At 52.2% G+C, this 17,708-nt stretch overlaps 1 protein-coding gene and 1 long non-coding RNA gene across 2 annotated transcripts in view; both read right to left on the bottom strand.

Moving 5' to 3' along the window:
* LOC138734958 (uncharacterized) overlaps positions 1 to 6,713 on the bottom strand; it is a 7,931-nt gene extending 1,218 nt beyond the window's left edge. The window contains exons 1-2 of the long non-coding RNA XR_011339656.1: positions 5,242 to 6,713; positions 3,645 to 3,701 (exon numbers count right to left, since the gene is read on the bottom strand). This is a non-coding gene — a long non-coding RNA (uncharacterized lncRNA). The remainder of the gene's footprint in view (positions 1 to 3,644; positions 3,702 to 5,241) is intronic.
* Positions 6,714 to 9,413: 2,700 nt separating this feature from the next.
* The window catches only part of LOC138734955 (IgGFc-binding protein-like), a 30,056-nt gene continuing 21,761 nt past the window's right edge, over positions 9,414 to 17,708 (bottom strand). The window contains exons 9-13 of the mRNA XM_069882784.1: positions 16,697 to 17,243; positions 15,363 to 15,562; positions 14,075 to 14,455; positions 11,251 to 11,528; positions 9,414 to 9,918 (exon numbers count right to left, since the gene is read on the bottom strand). Of these exons, the coding sequence (XP_069738885.1) occupies positions 9,861 to 9,918; positions 11,251 to 11,528; positions 14,075 to 14,455; positions 15,363 to 15,562; positions 16,697 to 17,243 (1,464 nt within the window). The 3' untranslated portion in view covers positions 9,414 to 9,860. The remainder of the gene's footprint in view (positions 9,919 to 11,250; positions 11,529 to 14,074; positions 14,456 to 15,362; positions 15,563 to 16,696; positions 17,244 to 17,708) is intronic.

Below are 17,708 nucleotides of genomic sequence, written 5' to 3'. Positions count from 1 at the left end.
AAATGGGGAAAAGGGGGTAAAATAGGGGGAGAAAAGGGGTAAAAAGGGGGAGAAAGGGGGGAAAATGGGGGAAGGGGGTAAAAAGGGGGAGAAAGGGGGTAAAAAGGGGGAGAAAGGGGGTAAAAAGGGGGTAAAATAGGGGTAAAGGGGAGAAAAAGGGGAGAAAAGGGGTAAAAAGGGGGAGTAAAGGGGTTAAAAAGGGGGTAAAGGGGGTAAAATAGGGGAGTAAGGGGGTAAAATAGGGGGTAAGGGGGAAAAAAGGGGGAGAAAGGGGTAAAAAATAGAGAGAATGGGGTAAAATGGGGGGAAAGGGGGTAAAAAGGATGAGTAAAGGGGTAAAAAGGGGAGGAAGGGGGTAAAATAGAGGGAAAGGGGGTAAAAGGGGGAGAAAGGGGGTAAAAAAGGGGGTAAAGGGGGTAAAATAGGGGAGTAAGGGGGTAAAATGGGGGAAGGGGTAAAAAAGGGGGAGAAAGGGGGTAAAAGGGGGGAGAAAGGGGGTAAAATAGGGGAGTAAGGGGGTAAAATAGGGGGTAAGGGGGAAAAAGGGGAGAAAGGGGTAAAAAATAGAGAGAATGGGGGTAAAATGTGGGGAAAGGGGGGAAAAAGGCAGAAAAAGGGGGTAAAATAGGGGAGTAAGGGGGTAAAAAGGGGAGGAAGGGGGTAAAAAATAGGGGAGAAGGGGTAAAAAATAGGGGGAAGGGGTAAAAAGGGGGAGATGGGGTAAAATAGGGGAGTAAGGGGGTAAAATAGGGGGTAAAGGGGGTAAAAAATAGGGGAGAAGGGGGTAAAATAGGGGGAAGGGGGGGAAAATATAGGGGAGAAGGGGTAAAATAGGGGGAAAGGGGGTAAAATAGGGGGGAAGGGGGTAAAATAGGGGTAAAGGGGGTAAAAAATAGGGGAGAAGGGGGTAAAATAGGGGGAAATGGGGGTAAAAAGGGGGAGATGGGGTAAAACAGGGAGTAAAGGGGTAAAATAGAGGAGTAAGGGGGTAAAATAGGGGGAAGGGGGAAAAAGGGGGAGAAAGGGGGTAAAATAAGGGGAAAGGGGGGAAGGGGGAGTAAAGGGGTAAAAAATAGGGGGTAAAGGGGGTAAAAACAGGGGAGAAGGGGTAAAATAGGGGGAAAGGGGGGAAAAGGGGGCGTAAAGGGGTAAAAAGAGGAGGAAGGGGGTAAAAAGTGGAGGAAGGGGGTAAAAAATAAGGGAGAAGGGGGTAAAATAGGGAGGAAGGGGAGAAAATAGGGGAGTAAGGGGTAAAATAGGGGGAAAGGGGGTAAAATAGGGGGGAAAGGGGGTAAAAAATAGGGGAGAAGGGGGTAAAATAGGGGTAAAGGGGGTAAAAAATAGGGGAGAAGGGGTAAAATAGGGAGAAAGGGGGGGAAGGGGGAGTAAGGGGGTAAAAAATAGGGGGTAAAGGGGGTAAATAATAGGGGAGAAGGGGTAAAATAGGGGGAAGGGGTAAAAGGGGGAGATGGGGTAAAACAGGGGAGTAAAGGGGTTAAAATAGGGGAGTAAGGGGGTAAAATAAGGGGAAGGGGGGAAAAAGGGGGAGGAAGGGGGTAAAAAGGGGAGGAAGGGGGTCAAAAATAGGGGAGAAGGGGGTAAAAAGGGGGTAAAGGGGGTAAAATAGGGGGTAAAGGGGGTAAAAAATAGGGGAGAAGGGGGTAAGAAGGGGAATAAGGGGGTAAAATAGGGGGAAGGGGGAAAAAGGGAGAGAAAGGGGTAAAAAATAGAGAGAATGGGGTAAAATAGGGAGAAATGGGGTAGAAAGGGGGTAAAAAAGGGGTAAAAAGGGGGTAAAAAATAGGGGAGAAGGGGTAAAATAGGGGGAAGGGGGTAAAAAATAGGGGAGAAGGGGGTAAAATAGGGGGGAATGGGGTAAAAAAGGGGGAGAAAGGGGTAAAAAATAGAGAGAATGGGGTAAAATAGGGGGAAAGGGGTAAAAAGGGGGAGAAAACAGGAAAAAGGGGGAGGAAAGCCAGAGAAAGGGGGTAAAGGGGTGAAAAAGTGGAGAAAGGGGGTAAAAAGGGGTAAAATGGAGGAAAAGGCGGGAAAAAAGGCGGAAAGGGGGTAAAAAAGGCGGGAAAAGGGGGTAAAATGGAGGGAAAGGGGTAAAATAGAGGGAAAGGGGGTAAAAAGGGGCTTTAAAGGAGTAAAAAGGGGAGGAAGAGGGTAAAAAAGGGAGAAAGGAGGTAAAAAGGCATGAAAGGGGGTAAAATGGGGAAAAGGGGGTAAAATAGGGGGAGAAAAGGGGTAAAAAGGGGGAGAAAGGGGGGAAAATGGGGGGAAGGGGGTAAAAAGGGGGAGAAAGGGGGTAAAAAGGGGGAGAAAGGGGGTAAAAAGGGGGTAAAATAGGGGTAAAGGGGAGAAAAAGGGGAGAAAAGGGGTAAAAAGGGGGAGTAAAGGGGTAAAAAGGGGGTAAAGGGGGTAAAATAGGGGGTAAGGGGGAAAAAAGGGGGAGAAAGGGGTAAAAAATAGAGAGAATGGGGTAAAATGGGGGGAAAGGGGGTAAAAAGGATGAGTAAAGGGGTAAAAAGGGGAGGAAGGGGGTAAAATAGAGGGAAAGGGGGTAAAAGGGGGGAGAAAGGGGGTAAAAAAGGGGGTAAAGGGGGTAAAATAGGGGAGTAAGGGGGTAAAATGGGGGAAGGGGTAAAAAAGGGGGAGAAAGGGGGTAAAGGGGGGAGAAAGGGGGTAAAATAGGGGAGTAAGGGGGTAAAATAGGGGGTAAGGGGGAAAAAGGGGAGAAAGGGGTAAAAAATAGAGAGAATGGGGGTAAAATAGAGGGAAAGGGGGTAAAAAGGGGGAAAAGGGGGTAAAAAGGGGGAGTAAAGGGGTAAAAGGGGGAGAAAGGGGGTAAAAACGGGGAAAAGGGGGTTAAGTGGGGGAAAAGGAGGGGAAAAGGGGGGAAGGGAGGAGGAAAAGAGGAAAAGGGGTAAAAAAAGTGAGGGGAAGGGGCAAAAGTGGATGAAAAAGGGGAGGAAATGGGGGGGAAAGGGGAGGAAATGGGGGAAAAAGGGAGGAAATGGGGGAAGAAAGGGAGGAAATGGGGAAAAAGGGAGGAAATGGGGGAAAAGGGAGGAAATGGGGGAAGAAAGGGAGGAAATGGGGGAAAAAAGGGAGGAAATGGGGGAAAAGGGAGGAAATGGGGAAAAAGGGGAGGAAATGGGGAAAAAAGGGAGGAAATGGGGGAAAAAGGGAGGAAATGGGGGAAAAGGGAGGAAATGGGGGAAAAAGGGAGGAAATGGGGAAAAAAGGGAGGAAATGAGGGGAAAAAGGGAGGAAATGGGGAAAAAGGGAGGAAATGGGGAAAATCAGGGAGGAAATGGGGGAAAAGGGAGGAAATGGGGGAAAAAGGGAGGAAATGGGGGAAAAAGGGAGGAAATGAGGGGAAAAGGGAGGAAATGGGGAAAAATCAGGGAGGAAATGGGGAAAAAAGGGAGGAAATGAGGGGAAAAAGGGAGGAAATGGGGGAAAAAGGGAGGAAATGGGGGAAAAAGGGAGGAAATGGGGAAAAATCAGGGAGGAAATGGGGAAAAAAGGGAGGAAATGAGGGGAAAAAGGGAGGAAATGGGGGAAAAAGGGAGGAAATGGGGGAAAAAGGGAGGAAATGGGGAAAAAAGGAGGCCCCAACTCCACCCCCCAGTTACCTCCCAGTAAGACCAGCACGGCCCCCAGCAGCACTTTGATGGGTGTCCCCATGGTGGCTGTAAAAGAAGAGGGGGGTCAAGGGGGTTCTGGGTGCTGGGGACCCCCAAATATCTGGGTCCCCCCCAAGATTCTTGGGTCCTTCCTGGACCTCTAGGACCCTCCTGGACCTCTAGGTCCTTCAAGACTCCTGGGACCCTTCAGATGCCTCGTTCCCCCCAAGATTCTTGGGGTCGTCTGGGTCTCCCCTGGAGATCTGGGGACCCTCCAGGTACCTGGGTCCCACCAAGACTCTTGGATTGTCCCCAAATACCTGGGTCCCCCCAAGACTCTTGGGTTCCTCTTGGATATCTGGGTCCTTCAAGACTCCTGGGACCCTCCAGATACCTGGTTGCCCCCAAGGATCTTGGGTTCCTCTTGGACTCCTTGGTTCCTCCTAGATACCTGAGATCCTCCTGGACTCCTTGGTTCCTTCTAGATACCTGAGGTCCTCCTGGACTCCTTGGTTCCTCCTGGACTCCTTGGTTCCTCCTGGATACCTGAGATCCTCCTGGACTCCTTGGTTCCTTCTAGATATCTGAGATCCTCCTGGACTCCTTGGTTCCTCCTGGATACCTGGAAGCCCTGGAAGCTCCCATGGGTCCTACCACCAAGGGAGAGGTTTCATCACACCTGGGCCAGGTGCCAGCGTCCCGGGTGCTTAGGAACCGGTGGCCGAGACCGGGAACAGTTGGCACGGGGACAACCAGGAGACCAGGAGGATCCAGATGTCCAGGAGGAACCCAGATATCTTGGTGGGACCAGGTTCTGGGGGGATCCAGACATCTAGGAAGGATCCAGGAGTCCCCAGAGGACCCAGATATCCAGGAGGGACCCAGAAATCTTGGTGGAACCAGGATCTGTGGGGACCCAAACATCTAGGAAGGATCCAGATATCCAGGAGGAACCCAGATATCTTGGAGGAACCAGGTTTTAGGGGGACCCAAACATCTAGGAAGGATCCAGGAGTCCCCAGAGGACCCAGATATCCAGGAGGAACCCAGATATCTTGGAGGAACCAGGTTTTAGGGGGACCCAAACATCTGGAAGGATCCAGGAGTCCAGGAGGAACCCAGATATCCAGGAGGAACCAGGTTCTAGGGGGATCCAAACATCTAGGAAGGATCCAGGAGTCCCCAAAGGACCCAGATATCCAGGAAGAACCCAGATATCTTGGTGGAACCAGGATCTGGAGGGGTCCAGACATCTAGGAAGGATCCAGATGTCCCCAGAGGACCCAGATATCCAGGAGGAACCAGGTTCTGGGGGGATCCAGACCTCTAGGAAGGATCCAGGAGTCCCCAAAGGACCCAGATATCCAGGAGGAACCCAGATATCTTGGTGGGACCAGGTTCTAGGGGGATCCAAACATCTACGAAGGATCCATCCTTTTTCCACCCCCCCAAAACCCATTTTGACCCTTTCCCCCCACCCCGAAACCACCCGGATCCGGTTCCTTCCTTGGAAAACGAAGACGGATTCACGGGAAACAACCACAAATTTGCTCTCGGAAGGCGCGGCCGCCGCCGATTGCAAAAGATTGAGGGGGGGGTAATTAACCTTTTCCTCCTCCTCAACCTCATTTTTGAGGAGCAGCCAGGGGGGAACCTCTTTTTGGCCTCTTCCGTGCTCCAAATCCCCTCAACATTCCATCTTCTGCTTCCAAATTTGAGGAATTTGGGGTTCAAATCCCCAATTTTGTTGGGGTTTCTTCCAATTTTGTGGATTTTCTTTCTCCTTTTATCATTTTTCTTTCTCCTTTTATCATTTTTCTTTCTCCTTTCGTGGTTTTCCTTCCATTTTTATGGTTTTTCTTTCTCCTTCTGTGATTTTCCTTCCTCCTTTCATGGTTTTTCTTCCATTTTTTTGAGTTTTCTTCCATTTTTTTTGAGTTTTCTTCCATTTTTGTGAGTTTTCTCCCATTTTTATGGTTTTTCTTCCTTTTTTGTGGGTTTTTTCTTCCATTTTTTTGAGTTTCCTTCCATTTTTATGGTTTTTCTTCCATTTTTGTGGTTTTTCTTTCTCCTTCTGTGATTTTCCTTTCTCCTTTCATGGTTTTTCTTCCATTTTTTTGAGTTTTCTTCCATTTTTGTGAGTTTTCTCCCATTTTTATGGTTTTTCTTCCATTTTTGTGGGTTTTTTCTTCCCTTTTTGTGAGTTTTCTCCCATTTTTATGGTTTTTCTTCCATTTTTGGGGGTTTTTTCTTCCCTTTTTGTGAGTTTTCTCCCATTTTTATGTTTTTTCTTCCATTTTTGTAGGTTTTTTCTTCCATTTTTGTGAATTTTCTCCCATTTTTATAGTTTTTCTTCCATTTTTGTGGGTTTTTCCTTCCATTTTTGTGAATTTTCTCCCATTTTTATGTTTTTTCTCCCATTTTTATGCTTTTTCTTCCCTTTTTGTGAGTTTTCTCCCATTTTTATGCTTTTTCTCCCATTTTTATGCTTTTTCTTCCATTTTTGTGGGTTTTTTCTTCCATTTTTGTGGGTTTTTTCTTCCATTTTTGTGAGTTTTCTCCCATTTTTATGGTTTTTCTCCCATTTTTATGCTTTTTCTTCCCTTTTTGTGAGTTTTCTCCCATTTTTATGCTTTTTCTCCCATTTTTATGCTTTTTCTTCCATTTTTGTGGGTTTTTTCTTCCATTTTTGTGAGTTTTCTCCCATTTTTATGCTTTTTCTTCCATTTTTGTGGGTTTTTTCTTCCTTTTTTGTGAGTTTTCTCCCATTTTTATGGTTTTTCTCCCATTTTTATGCTTTTTCTTCCATTTCTGTGGGTTTTTTCTTCCATCTTTGTGGCTTTTCCTCCTCCTTTCGTGGTTTCTCCCCCCTTTTTTGCGGTTTTTTTCCTTCACCCTCCTGCTTCCTTCTCGCTCGTGACGCGACCTTGGCCGAAGGCGACGGCTCCGCTTGCGAAAAACCGAGGGCGTCGGGCCAAACCCTCTCAGATTTCTGAGAAATCCGAGGTCCCCGTTGCCAAACGATTGTTTCTCCCCCTCCTTCTTGGCGTCTTTCGCCTTCGGGGACCTCGACGTTCGCCATGGGGACAACCCCGAGGTGGCCACCACCCCCTTTTCTGAAAGGAAAATTGATCCCCCCGACTCCCTCCCTGGAGGTAAATAAAAGCGAGGACGAAGGTTCCAAAGGTGACGAAGGTTCCAAAGGTTCCAAAGGTTCCGTCATCCAAACCCCCCTCGAGGGGATTCGCATCCGGGATGGAAGGAGGATGGAGGTGGAGATGGAAAGAGGGGGGGTGGATGGTTCTTTGGAGGCTTCGGGCCAGGGCTTGCGGCACCGGGAGGGGGGGTTGGGTGGTGAGAAGCCGCGGTTTTCAGGGTTGGCTTGGGATTTCCTTGACCCTCCGTGTGGTCGCCACCCCCCAACCCCCCTTCGCTCCGGCTCCGGCTCACCTCCTTGCGAATCCCAAAGTCCCTCGGACCCCCCAGAACCCCCCCTCGTGGACTCGGAGGCCCCTCTGATTCCTTTCTCCTTCCTCTGAGGACCCTCAGACTCCAAAGTCCCTCAGATCCTGTTGCCCCTTGGAGCCCAAGGCCCCTCAGATCCCATTGTCCCTCTCCATGGATCTCATTGTCCCTCTCCATGGATCCCAACGTCCCTCTCCATGGCCTCCAACACCCCTCTCCATGGACCCCAATGTCCCTCAGACCCCAATGTCCCTCTCCATGGGTCCCAAGGCCCCTTTCCATGGATCCCAAAGTCCCTGAGACCCCATTGTTCCTCACCTTGGATCCCAATGTCCTTCTCCATGGATCCCAAAGTCCCTCAGATCCCGATGTCCCTCAGGTACCAATGTCCCTCTCCATGGATCCCAATGTCCCTCTCCATGGATCCCAAGGCCCCTTGGACCCCAATGTCCCTCTCCATGGATCCCAATGTCCCTCTCCATAGACTCCAACACCCCTCTCCATGGACCCCAATGTCCCTCAGACCCCAATGTCCCTCTCCATGGATCCCAACGTCCCTCTACACGGATCCCAAAGTCCCTCAGACCCCAATGTCCCTCTCCATGGGTCCCAATGTCCCTCTCCATGGATCCCAAGGCCCCTCGGACCCCAATGTCCCTCTCCATGGATCCCAATGTCCCTCTCCATGGATCCCAAGGCCCTTTGGACCCCAATATCCTTCTCCATGGATCCCAATGTCCCTCTCCATGGATCCCAAGGCCCCTCAGACCCCAATGTCCCTCTCCATGGATCCCAACGTCCCTCTACACGGATCTCAAAGTCCCTCAGACCCCAATATCCCTCTCCATGGACCCCAATGTCCCTCTCCATGGATCCCAAGGCCCTTTGGACCCCAATATCCCTCTCCCTGGATCCCAACGTCCCTCTCCATGGATCCCAATGTCCCTCTCCATGGATCCCAATGTCCCTCTCCATGGATCCCAAAGTCCCTCAGATCCCATTGTTCCTCACCTTGGATCCCAAAACCCCTCTCCATGGATCCCAAAGTCCCTCTCCATGGATCCCAGTGTCCCTCAGACCCCAATGTCCCTCTCCATGGATCCCAACGTCCCTCTCCATGGATCCCAAGGCCCCTCAGACCCCAATGTCCCTCTCCATGGATCCCAACGTCCCTCTCCATGGATCCCAATGTCCCTCAGACCCCAATGTCCCTCTCCATGGGTCCCAATGTCCCTCTCCATGGATCCCAACGCCCCTCTCCATGGATCTCAAGGCCCCTTGGACCCCAATGTCCCTCTCCCTGGATCCCAAAGTCCCTCTCCATGGATCCCAAGGCCCCTTGGACCCCAATGTCCCTCTCCATGGATCCCAATGTCCCTCTCCATGGATCCCAACGTCCCTCTCCATGGATCCCAAGGCCCCTTGGACCCCAATGTCCCTCTCCATGGATCCCAACGTCCCTCTACACGGATCCCAATGTCCCTCAGACCCCAATGTCCCTCTCCATGGGTCCCAATGTCCCTCTCCATGGATCCCAAGGCCCCTTGGACCCCAATGTCCCTCTCCATGGACACCAATAGCGCTCTCCATGGATCCCAAAGTCCCTCTCCATGGATGCCGAGGCCCCTTGAACCCCAATATCCTTCTCCATGGATCCCGATGTCCCTCTCCATGGATCCCAAAGTCCCTCTCCATGGATCCCAAGGCCCCTTGGACCCCAATATCCTTCTCCATGGATCCCGATGTCCCTCTCCATGGATCCCAAAGTCCCTGAGATCCCGATGTCCCTCAGGTACCAATGTCCCTCTCCATGGATCCCGAGGCCCCTTGGACCCCAATATCCCTCTCCATGGACCCCAACATCCCTCTCCATGGATCCCAATGTCCCTCTCCATGGATCCCAATGTCCCTCTCCATGGATCCCAAGGCCCCTCAGACCCCAATGTCCCTCTCCATGGATCCCAATGTCCCTCTCCATGGATTCCAAAGTCCCTTAGACCCCAATGTCCCTCTCCATGGATCCCAACGTCCCTCTCCATGGATCCCAATGTCCCTCTCCATGGATCCCAAGGCCCCTTGGACCCCGAGGTCCCCGGGAGGGTCTCACGAGGGACCTGTCAGTCCTTTCAATCCCTCCAAAACCCCCAACTTGACCTGGAGAGCCACCTCGGTTGAGTTTTTTGGCCTTGGGAGACACGTTGCTCCTGGAAGACACCTCAGGGGGGACACGTTGAGGTGTCTCCTCCTCAAGAGAAGCCAAATCCCACCCTTCCCTCCTCCCAAAATGAAGGAAACGCGACCAACACCCCCCAAAAAAAGCGATAAAAAGAGTTTTATTGATTTTTCCACCAGCAGGCGACGTTGTTATGGGAGCAACCAAGAGGAGCAGAACATTTTGGGGTTAAAACAACTGAGATGTGGGTCTGTAGACCTCAATTTTTCTGCCTTGAGGTGTTGATCGTGCTGCCTTTCCAACCATTTGGGGTTTGATGGATCATCACGGGTCCTACCAGAAGGAATCCAGGTCTTTAAACCCAACCTGGAGGCCAAGAAGAAGCCTTCAACCTCATTTTCTGTGGGTAGTTGAGGTCCCACCACCCACAACTGTTGGTGTCGATGCTGGTTTCTCTTCTGCGCTCGTAGAACTTCAACTGGAAGGGCCGGTTGGTGCCTCCAGAAGCTCGGAGAACCTCGTTAGGGGGTAATTAAAGGAGCTGGTCTCGGATATGGATGGTTATCAGCTTCGCAGCGTGGGGTCTTCTACTGGAAGGGGTAGACGGGGGCTTCTACTTCCATCCTCACGGAGTTGGAGGCCAAGCTGGAAGAGAAAAACACGAGTAGAAGAGGAGCCACCAGCTCTTCCACCCTCAGAACCTCAGGAGAAGGCGAGAAGTTCATCAACTCCTTCCCAAAAAGGTGAATTTTCCTCAACAAAATCAAGGAATCGTTGAGCTTGGAAGAAGATCTCCAGGTTCATGGGGTAGATTGGGTTGGAAAGGACCTTCAAGTCCATCTAGGTCCAACCCCACGGGGCTTGGAGACTTTCTACTGGATGAGGAGGCTCCAAGCTCCGTCTGAGCTGCTCCAGGGATGGAGCCACCGCGGCTTCTCCTGGGAAACGTGGACCAGGGTCTCACCACCCTCCCAGGAAGGAGGCTTGGACCTTGGAGCATCTCCGTGACCTCCTCTAGGCTCACTCCAGCAGCTCTGAGGCCTCCAGGACAAGGCGGAGAAGAAGGGTGGGAGCTCCTCCCTCAACCCCCTTTGACCTTCAAAGCTCCAAGTTCACGGGGAGCTTCGCCTCAAACCTTCTCCTCGAGCCCTTCTCCCCCTCCCTTCTCCAGCCAACCTGGATTTAGGACCCGAGACCTTCCCCCTTGGGCCTCGTGGAACCTCGTGAGGTCCAAAACCCCCAATTCCAAGCCTGGTGGCTCCACGAGGGCATCGTTGACGTCACCTTCCACCTCATGGGAGCCAAGAAACCCTTGGAGATGGCTCCATCCTCCTGGATCTCCACCAGGAACCAGCTTCGGAGAAGAAGCAGGTGCTGCTGGGACCCGTTTGGAGATGAGGGAGGTTGGAGAAGGTGCTGGGGGGCCAAGGGTGGGATGGTGGAAGCAGAAGGTGGAGGTGGGATGGAGGGATCTTCACTGGCTTTGAGGCTCCTCAGGCTTTTGGGGGGTCAATATCGGGTCAAAATGGATGGATCTTGGTCAAGATATTGGGTCAAAAGACCCTTGAGGGACCTTCCACCCTCTCTTCCTCTCACAGGGACGAGGAACCAAGCAGAAGAAGCCTCCTGAGATGCTGAAGAACCATTTCTCCACGCGATCTCGGCTCGGTTTGTCCTGGTTTCTCCTGGACTTCCACGATTCTGCTCAGGCCTCACGCTGGACCTTGAGAATCATCTACCCTTGGGACGCGTCTTCTCCTCAGCCGAAGCCCCAGAAAGGCCCTTCCCGGTGGCTTGAACCCTCTAGAACTTCTCCAACCAGAAGAAGAGGAGCCACTTACCGGCTTGAACCTCCTCGGCTTCGCTTCTCAGTCGCTGTGGACGAAACCAGAGAAGATGGAGAAGTCCCGACCTCCTGGAGAACCTTCCCCACCCTCTTTCCTCATGGGCTCACGGAACGTTGAGGTGGATACTCACCATCCCGTGAAGTCCTTGGCTTTCCAAGCATCGAGGACCTCGGCGACGGTGCCGGCGGCTCGGCCGCCGGGCAGCTTGAGGTCATCGTTGGCGTCTCCGTTGAAGTTCCCGCAAGGAGCACAGAGCCGCTTGGCCAGGGGGGCTCCTACGCTCACGGTCACGTCGCCTTCGGGGCTGAAGGTGACGTCCAGCCCCGATTTGTGGGACACGGTGACGTTGCCCGTGATGGAAACGGCTTCGGAGACCACGGCTGGGAGGCGAGTGAAGAGACCGTTGACCTAGAGCGAGGAGAAACACCTTGAAGAACCTCGGGAACCCCTTGAAGAACCTCAAATCTCCTCATCGAGAAGCTCCCAAGGGTTGAAGAACCTCGAATCTCCTCATTGAGAAGCCCCCAAGGGTTGAAGAACCTCGAATCTCCTCACCGAGAAGCCCCCAAGGGTTGAAGAACCTCAAATCTCCTCATTGAGAAGCCCCCAAGGGTTGAAGAACCTCGAATCTCCTCACCGAGAAGCCCCCAAGGGTTGAAGAACCTCAAATCTCCTCATCGAGAAGCCCCCAAGGGTTGAAGAACCTCAAATCTCCTCACCGAGAAGCCCCCAAGGGTTGAAGAACCTCAAATCTCCTCATCGAGAAGCCCCCAAGGGTTGAAGAACCTCAAATCTCCTCATCGAGAAGCCCCCAAGGGTTGAAGAACCTCGAATCTCCTCATCGAGAAGCCCCCAAGGGTTGAAGAACCTCGAATCTCCTCATTGAGAAGCCCCCAAGGGTTGAAGAACCTCAAACCTCCTCATCGAGAAGCCCCCAAGGGTTGAAGAACCTCAAATCTCCTCATCGAGAAGCCCCCAAGGGTTGAAGAACCTCAAACCTCCTCATCGAGAAGCCCCCGAGGGTTGAAGAACCTCAAATCTCCTCATCGAGAAGCCCCCAAGGGTTGAAGAACCTCAAATCTCCTAATCGAGAAGCCCCCAAGGGTTGAAGAACCTCAAATCTCCCCATCGAGAAGCCCCCAAGGGTTGAAGAACCTCGAATCTCCTCATCGAGAAGCCCCCGAGGGTTGAAGAACCTCAAATCTCCCCATCGAGAAGCCCCCGAGGGTTGAAGAACCTCAAATCTCCTCATCGAGAAGCCCCCGAGGGTTGAAGAACCTCAAATCTCCTCATCGAGAAGCCCCCAAGGGTTGAAGAACCTCAAATCTCCTCATCGAGAAGCCCCCAAGGGTTGAAGAACCTCAAATCTCATCATCGAGAAGCCCCCAAGGGTTGAAGAACCTCGAATCTCCTCATCGAGAAGCCCCCGAGGGTTGAAGAACCTCAAATCTCCTCATCGAGAAGCCCCCGAGGGTTGAAGAACCTCAAATCTCCTCATCGAGAAGCCCCCAAGGGTTGAAGAACCTCAAACCTCCTCATCGAGAAGCCCCCAAGGGTTGAAGAACCTCGAATCTCCTCATCGAGAAGCCCCCAAGGGTTGAAGAACCTCAAATCTCCTCATCGAGAAGCCCCCAAGGGTTGAAGAACCTCAAATCTCCTCATCGAGAAGCCCCCAAGGGTTGAAGAACCTCAAACCTCCTCATCGAGAAGCCCCCGAGGGTTGAAGAACCTCAAATCTCCTCATCGAGAAGCCCCCAAGGGTTGAAGAACCTCAAATCTCCTCATCGAGAAGCCCCCAAGGGTTGAAGAACCTCAAATCTCCCCATCGAGAAGCCCCCAAGGGTTGAAGAACCTCGAATCTCCTCATCGAGAAGCCCCCGAGGGTTGAAGAACCTCAAATCTCCTCATCGAGAAGCCCCCAAGGGTTGAAGAACCTCAAATCTCCCCATCGAGAAGCCCCCGAGGGTTGAAGAACCTCAAATCTCCTCATCGAGAAGCCCCCGAGGGTTGAAGAACCTCAAATCTCCTCATCGAGAAGCCCCCAAGGGTTGAAGAACCTCAAATCTCCTCATCGAGAAGCCCCCAAGGGTTGAAGAACCTCAAATCTCATCATCGAGAAGCCCCCAAGGGTTGAAGAACCTCGAATCTCCTCATCGAGAAGCCCCCGAGGGTTGAAGAACCTCAAATCTCCTCATCGAGAAGCCCCCGAGGGTTGAAGAACCTCAAATCTCCTCATCGAGAAGCCCCCAAGGGTTGAAGAACCTCAAACCTCCTCATCGAGAAGCCCCCAAGGGTTGAAGAACCTCGAATCTCCTCATCGAGAAGCCCCCAAGGCTTGAAGAAGCTCAAACCTCCTCATTGAGAAGCCCCCAAGGGTTGAAGAACCTCAAACCTCCTCATTGAGAAGCCCCCGAGGGTTGAAGAACCTCAAACCTCCTCATTGAGAAGCCCCCAAGGGTTGAAGAACCTCAAATCTCCTCATCGAGAAGCCCTTGAGGAGGAATCGTTGAGGTTGAGGGCGTCTAGAGGAGGAGAAGATCAACCCCACGCTACTTCCAGGACTTGAGGACCTTCTCGGTGGCCCCCAAGGGTTGAAGAACCTCAAACCTCCTCATCGAGAAGCCCTTGAGGAGGAATCGTTGAGGTTGAGGGCGTCTAGAGGAGGAGAAGATCAACCCCACGCTACTTCCAGGACTTGAGGACCTTCTCGGTGGCCCCCAAGGGTTGAAGAACCTCAAACCTCCTCATCGAGAAGCCCCCAAGGGTTGAAGAACCTCAAACCTCCTCATCGAGAAGCCCCCAAGGGTTGAAGAACCTCAAATCTCCTCATCGAGAAGCCCCCGAGGGTTGAAGAACCTCAAACCTCCTCATCGAGAAGCCCCCAAGGGTTGAAGAACCTCAAGTCTCCTCATCGAGAAGCCCCCAAGGGTTGTCCAAGCCCCATCCCGGCTCACCCAGACCTCCAGGTGGTTGTTGATGCTGATAAAAGCCTCTCGGAAGAAGACGAAGGTGGCGACGGGCGCCAGGACCTTCTCCCGGCGGCACTCGTCGAGCTCCACCACCACCTTGAACCAGCTGGGGGACCTCTCGTCGCAGAGGGCGGCCACCTTGAAGGTGCCGCTGGCCACCAGCCGCCCCCCGAGGCCATCGAAGGTGGTCAAGGTGGCCCCTGGGGCCACGCGGCAGAGGCCTTGGCGCCGGACGCATCGTTGGGTTCCGTCTTCTACGGAGCAGACCTCGTCCCGGGAACATCTCATGGACTCGCAGGTGAGACCCTGGGCCGGGTGGCAACGGCACCGGGTGGAGCAGTTGTTGGAGATGATGGTCTCGAAGGCCTGAGAAGGAAGAGATGGACTTGGGGGGCACCTCCAGGCCTCGAGGGACCTTCTCATCTTCAGGAGGATGAAGAAAACCAACCCAGCTCCTCAAGGATTGAGGCCACAAGCTCCTTTTGAGGTGGAACCACCCAATTAATTGATGATTTAGACCTTGAATTAATTGGTTTGATGAGGTGGAACCACCAAACTCCTCAAGGATTGAGGCCACAAGCTCGTTTTGAGGTGGAACAACCCAATTAATTGACGATCAAGACCTTGAACTAATTGGTTTGATGAGGTGGAACCACCCAACTCCTCAAAGATTGAGCCACAAGCTCCTTTTGAGGTGGAACAACCCAATTAATTGATGATTAAGACCATGAATTAGTTGATTTGATGAGGTGGAACCACCAAACTCATCAAGGATTGAGGCCACAAGCTAATTTTGAGGTGGAACCACCCAATTAATTGATGATTAAGACCTTGAACTAATTGGTTTGATGAGGTGGAACCACCAAACTCATCAAAGATTGAGGCCACAACCGCGTTTTGAGGTGGAACAACCCAATTAATTGATGATTAAGACCTTGAATTAATTGGTTTGATGAGGTGGAACCACCCAACTCCTCAAAGATTGAGGCCACAAGCTCGTTTTGAGGTGGAACAACCCAATTAATTGATGATTAAGACCTTGAATTAATTGGTTTGATGAGGTGGAACCACCCAACTCCTCAAAGATTGAGGCCACAAGCTCGTTTTGAGGTGGAACAACCCAATTAATTGATGATTAAGACCATGAACTAATTGGTTTGATGAGGTGGGACCACCCAACTCCTCAAAAACTGAAGCCACGAGCTCGTTTTGAGGTGGAACCACTCCTGATTCTTCCTCCTCCTGGATTTCCACCTGGGAGGACCAACCCCACCTTGACGTAGCGGCCCTGGTGGAGGCAGCCGCACTTCTCCACGGAGACGCAGGCGCCTCCATCGAAGAGGAACCCATCGTCGCACTCGCAGCCCTCGAAGCAGGACCATGCGCAGGGGGTCGGGGCGGTGAGGCCGGCGCAGGTGAAGCTGCAGGTGCGGGTGCAGAGCTCGTAGTGGCTGTTGGGAGGGCAGGAGAGGGCTTGGGGCCAAGAAAATGAGAAGAAAATCCACGATTAGTCCATAAAAATCGTTCTTGGACCTAACGGAGCTTCTGGGTGGGGAGGTGGAGGCTTGGAGGCAACCTGCAGGTATCTCTGAGGGCTTCGGGAGGGCTTAAAGTCAAGGAATCTTGGGTTTAAGGTGTAAATTCAAGGGGTGGTGGGGCAAGGAGGAGGAGATCCATGTGGAGCTTGTTCCCTTGGGTCCCACCAACCCCATGGAAGGAGGAGGAGGAGGAGGAGAAGCACCTTGAAAGGGGGTTAAATGGGTCGATAACGAGAAAAATGGGTCTAAAATGGGAGAAATGAGTCTTCTCATGGGCCAACGGGGTCTAAAATGGGTCAAAGGACTCGTTATCGTGGTCAAAATGGGTCTAAATTGGGGAAAATACATCTTATAATGGAAAAAAATAGGTCTAAATTAGGAAAAATTAGTCTTATAATGGAAAAAATGGGTCTAAAATGGGAAAATTACGGCTTCTAATGAGCCAAAGGGGCCAAAAATGAGCCAAATAACTCATTTTTGGGGCCAAATGGGTCTAAATTGGGAGAAATGAGTCTTGTAATGGGGAAAATGGGTCTAAATTGGGAGAAATGAGTCTTGAAATGGGGTAAAATGGGTCGATAATGGGAAAAATGGATCTAAAATGGGAAAATCAAGATCTCTAATGAGTCAAATGGGTCAAAAATGAGCCAACTGGGTCTAAAATGGGTCCAAAAACTCGTTATTGTGGGCCAAATGGGTCTAAATTGGGAAAAATGAGTCTGGAAATGGGGTAAAATGGGTCGATAATGGGAAAAATGGATCTAAATTGGGAGAAATGAGTCTTCTAATGGGCCAACGGGGTCTAAAATGGGTCAAAAAACTCGTTATTGTGGGCCAAACGGGTCTAAATTGGGAGGAATGAGTCTTATAATGGGGAAAATGGGTCTAAATTGGGGAAAATGAGTCTTGAAATGGGGTAAAATGGGTCGATAATGGGAAAAATGGCTCGAAAATGGGAAAATTAAGTCTTCTAATTGTCCAACTGGGTCTAAAATGAGCCCAAGGGGTCCAAAAGGAGTCGAAAAACTCCTTTTCGAGGTCCCGATGGGCCCAAGAGGAGAAGACTCACGGCAGAAGGAGTCGTTCCTCCAGGGTTTGATGTTGACCCCCGCGGCCTGGCAGGCGGTTCCGTAGGCCTGGAGGCTCCGGCAGAGGACCCGGCGCTGCCCGCGGGCCCCGCAGACGTCGTGGAGGCACCTCTGGACGTGCTCCTGGGGCGCGAGCCGCGAGTGACACGAGCCGAAAGGTCCCTCGGGGTCGGCGAGGACCTCGCACCACGAGGAGGAGGCGTCTTCGCAAGCTCGGTCGCCACCAGCATCTCCACAAGCGTCATCCCCCGACGGGACCTTCCAGGAGGCCACGAACTCCTCGGTGGTGGCCACCAAGGATCCGTTAGGCAAGCGGAAATCGTCCCCGGGGTCCCCGTTGAAGTTGCCACCCAGGCCGCAGAGGTGGCCGCGATAGAGCTCGGGGACGGTGACCAGGAGGTAGGTGGCGAGGTTGACGAGGACGCGGAGGCCGGAGGAGGCTTGGAGGACGATGTTTTCTCCTTCTTGGCCCACGCGGAGCTGCTGGTCCGGGGTCGCCAGAGGAAGAGGGAGGCGCTCGCCGTTCACCTGGAGGAGAAAAGGGGGTTGGAGGCAGCTCAGGGGCTGGAGCTGGAGGGGTCTGGGGGCACCAAAGGGTCTGGGATGAGGGTCAAGGGCACCACGAGGGTCAAGAACATCTCAGTGTCTGGATCTGGAGGTCTCGGAGGCATCAAAGGGTCTTGGATGGTGGATCTGGAGGGGTTTGCAGGGGTCTGAGGGCACCAAAGGGTCTTGGATGGTGGATCTGGAGGGGTTTGGGGGCCCCGAAGGGTCTGGGATGAGGGTCAAGGACACCACAAGGGTCAAGAACATCTCAGTGTCTGGATCAGGAGGTCTTGGAGGCATCAAAGGGTCTTGGATGGTGGATCTTGAGGGGTTTGGAGGGGTTTGGGGGCACCGAAGGGCCTGGGGATGAGGGTCAAGGACACCACGAGGGTCAAGAACTTCTCAATGTCTGGATCAGGAGATCTTGGAGGCATCAAAGGGTCTTGG

Source organism: Phaenicophaeus curvirostris, unplaced genomic scaffold (assembly GCF_032191515.1).
Source record: "Phaenicophaeus curvirostris isolate KB17595 unplaced genomic scaffold, BPBGC_Pcur_1.0 scaffold_333, whole genome shotgun sequence".
NCBI classification, from domain to species: domain Eukaryota; kingdom Metazoa; phylum Chordata; class Aves; order Cuculiformes; family Cuculidae; genus Phaenicophaeus; species Phaenicophaeus curvirostris.
The sequence above is the reverse complement of the archived record's forward strand: the minus strand, read 5'-3'. Positions and strand labels throughout refer to the sequence as shown.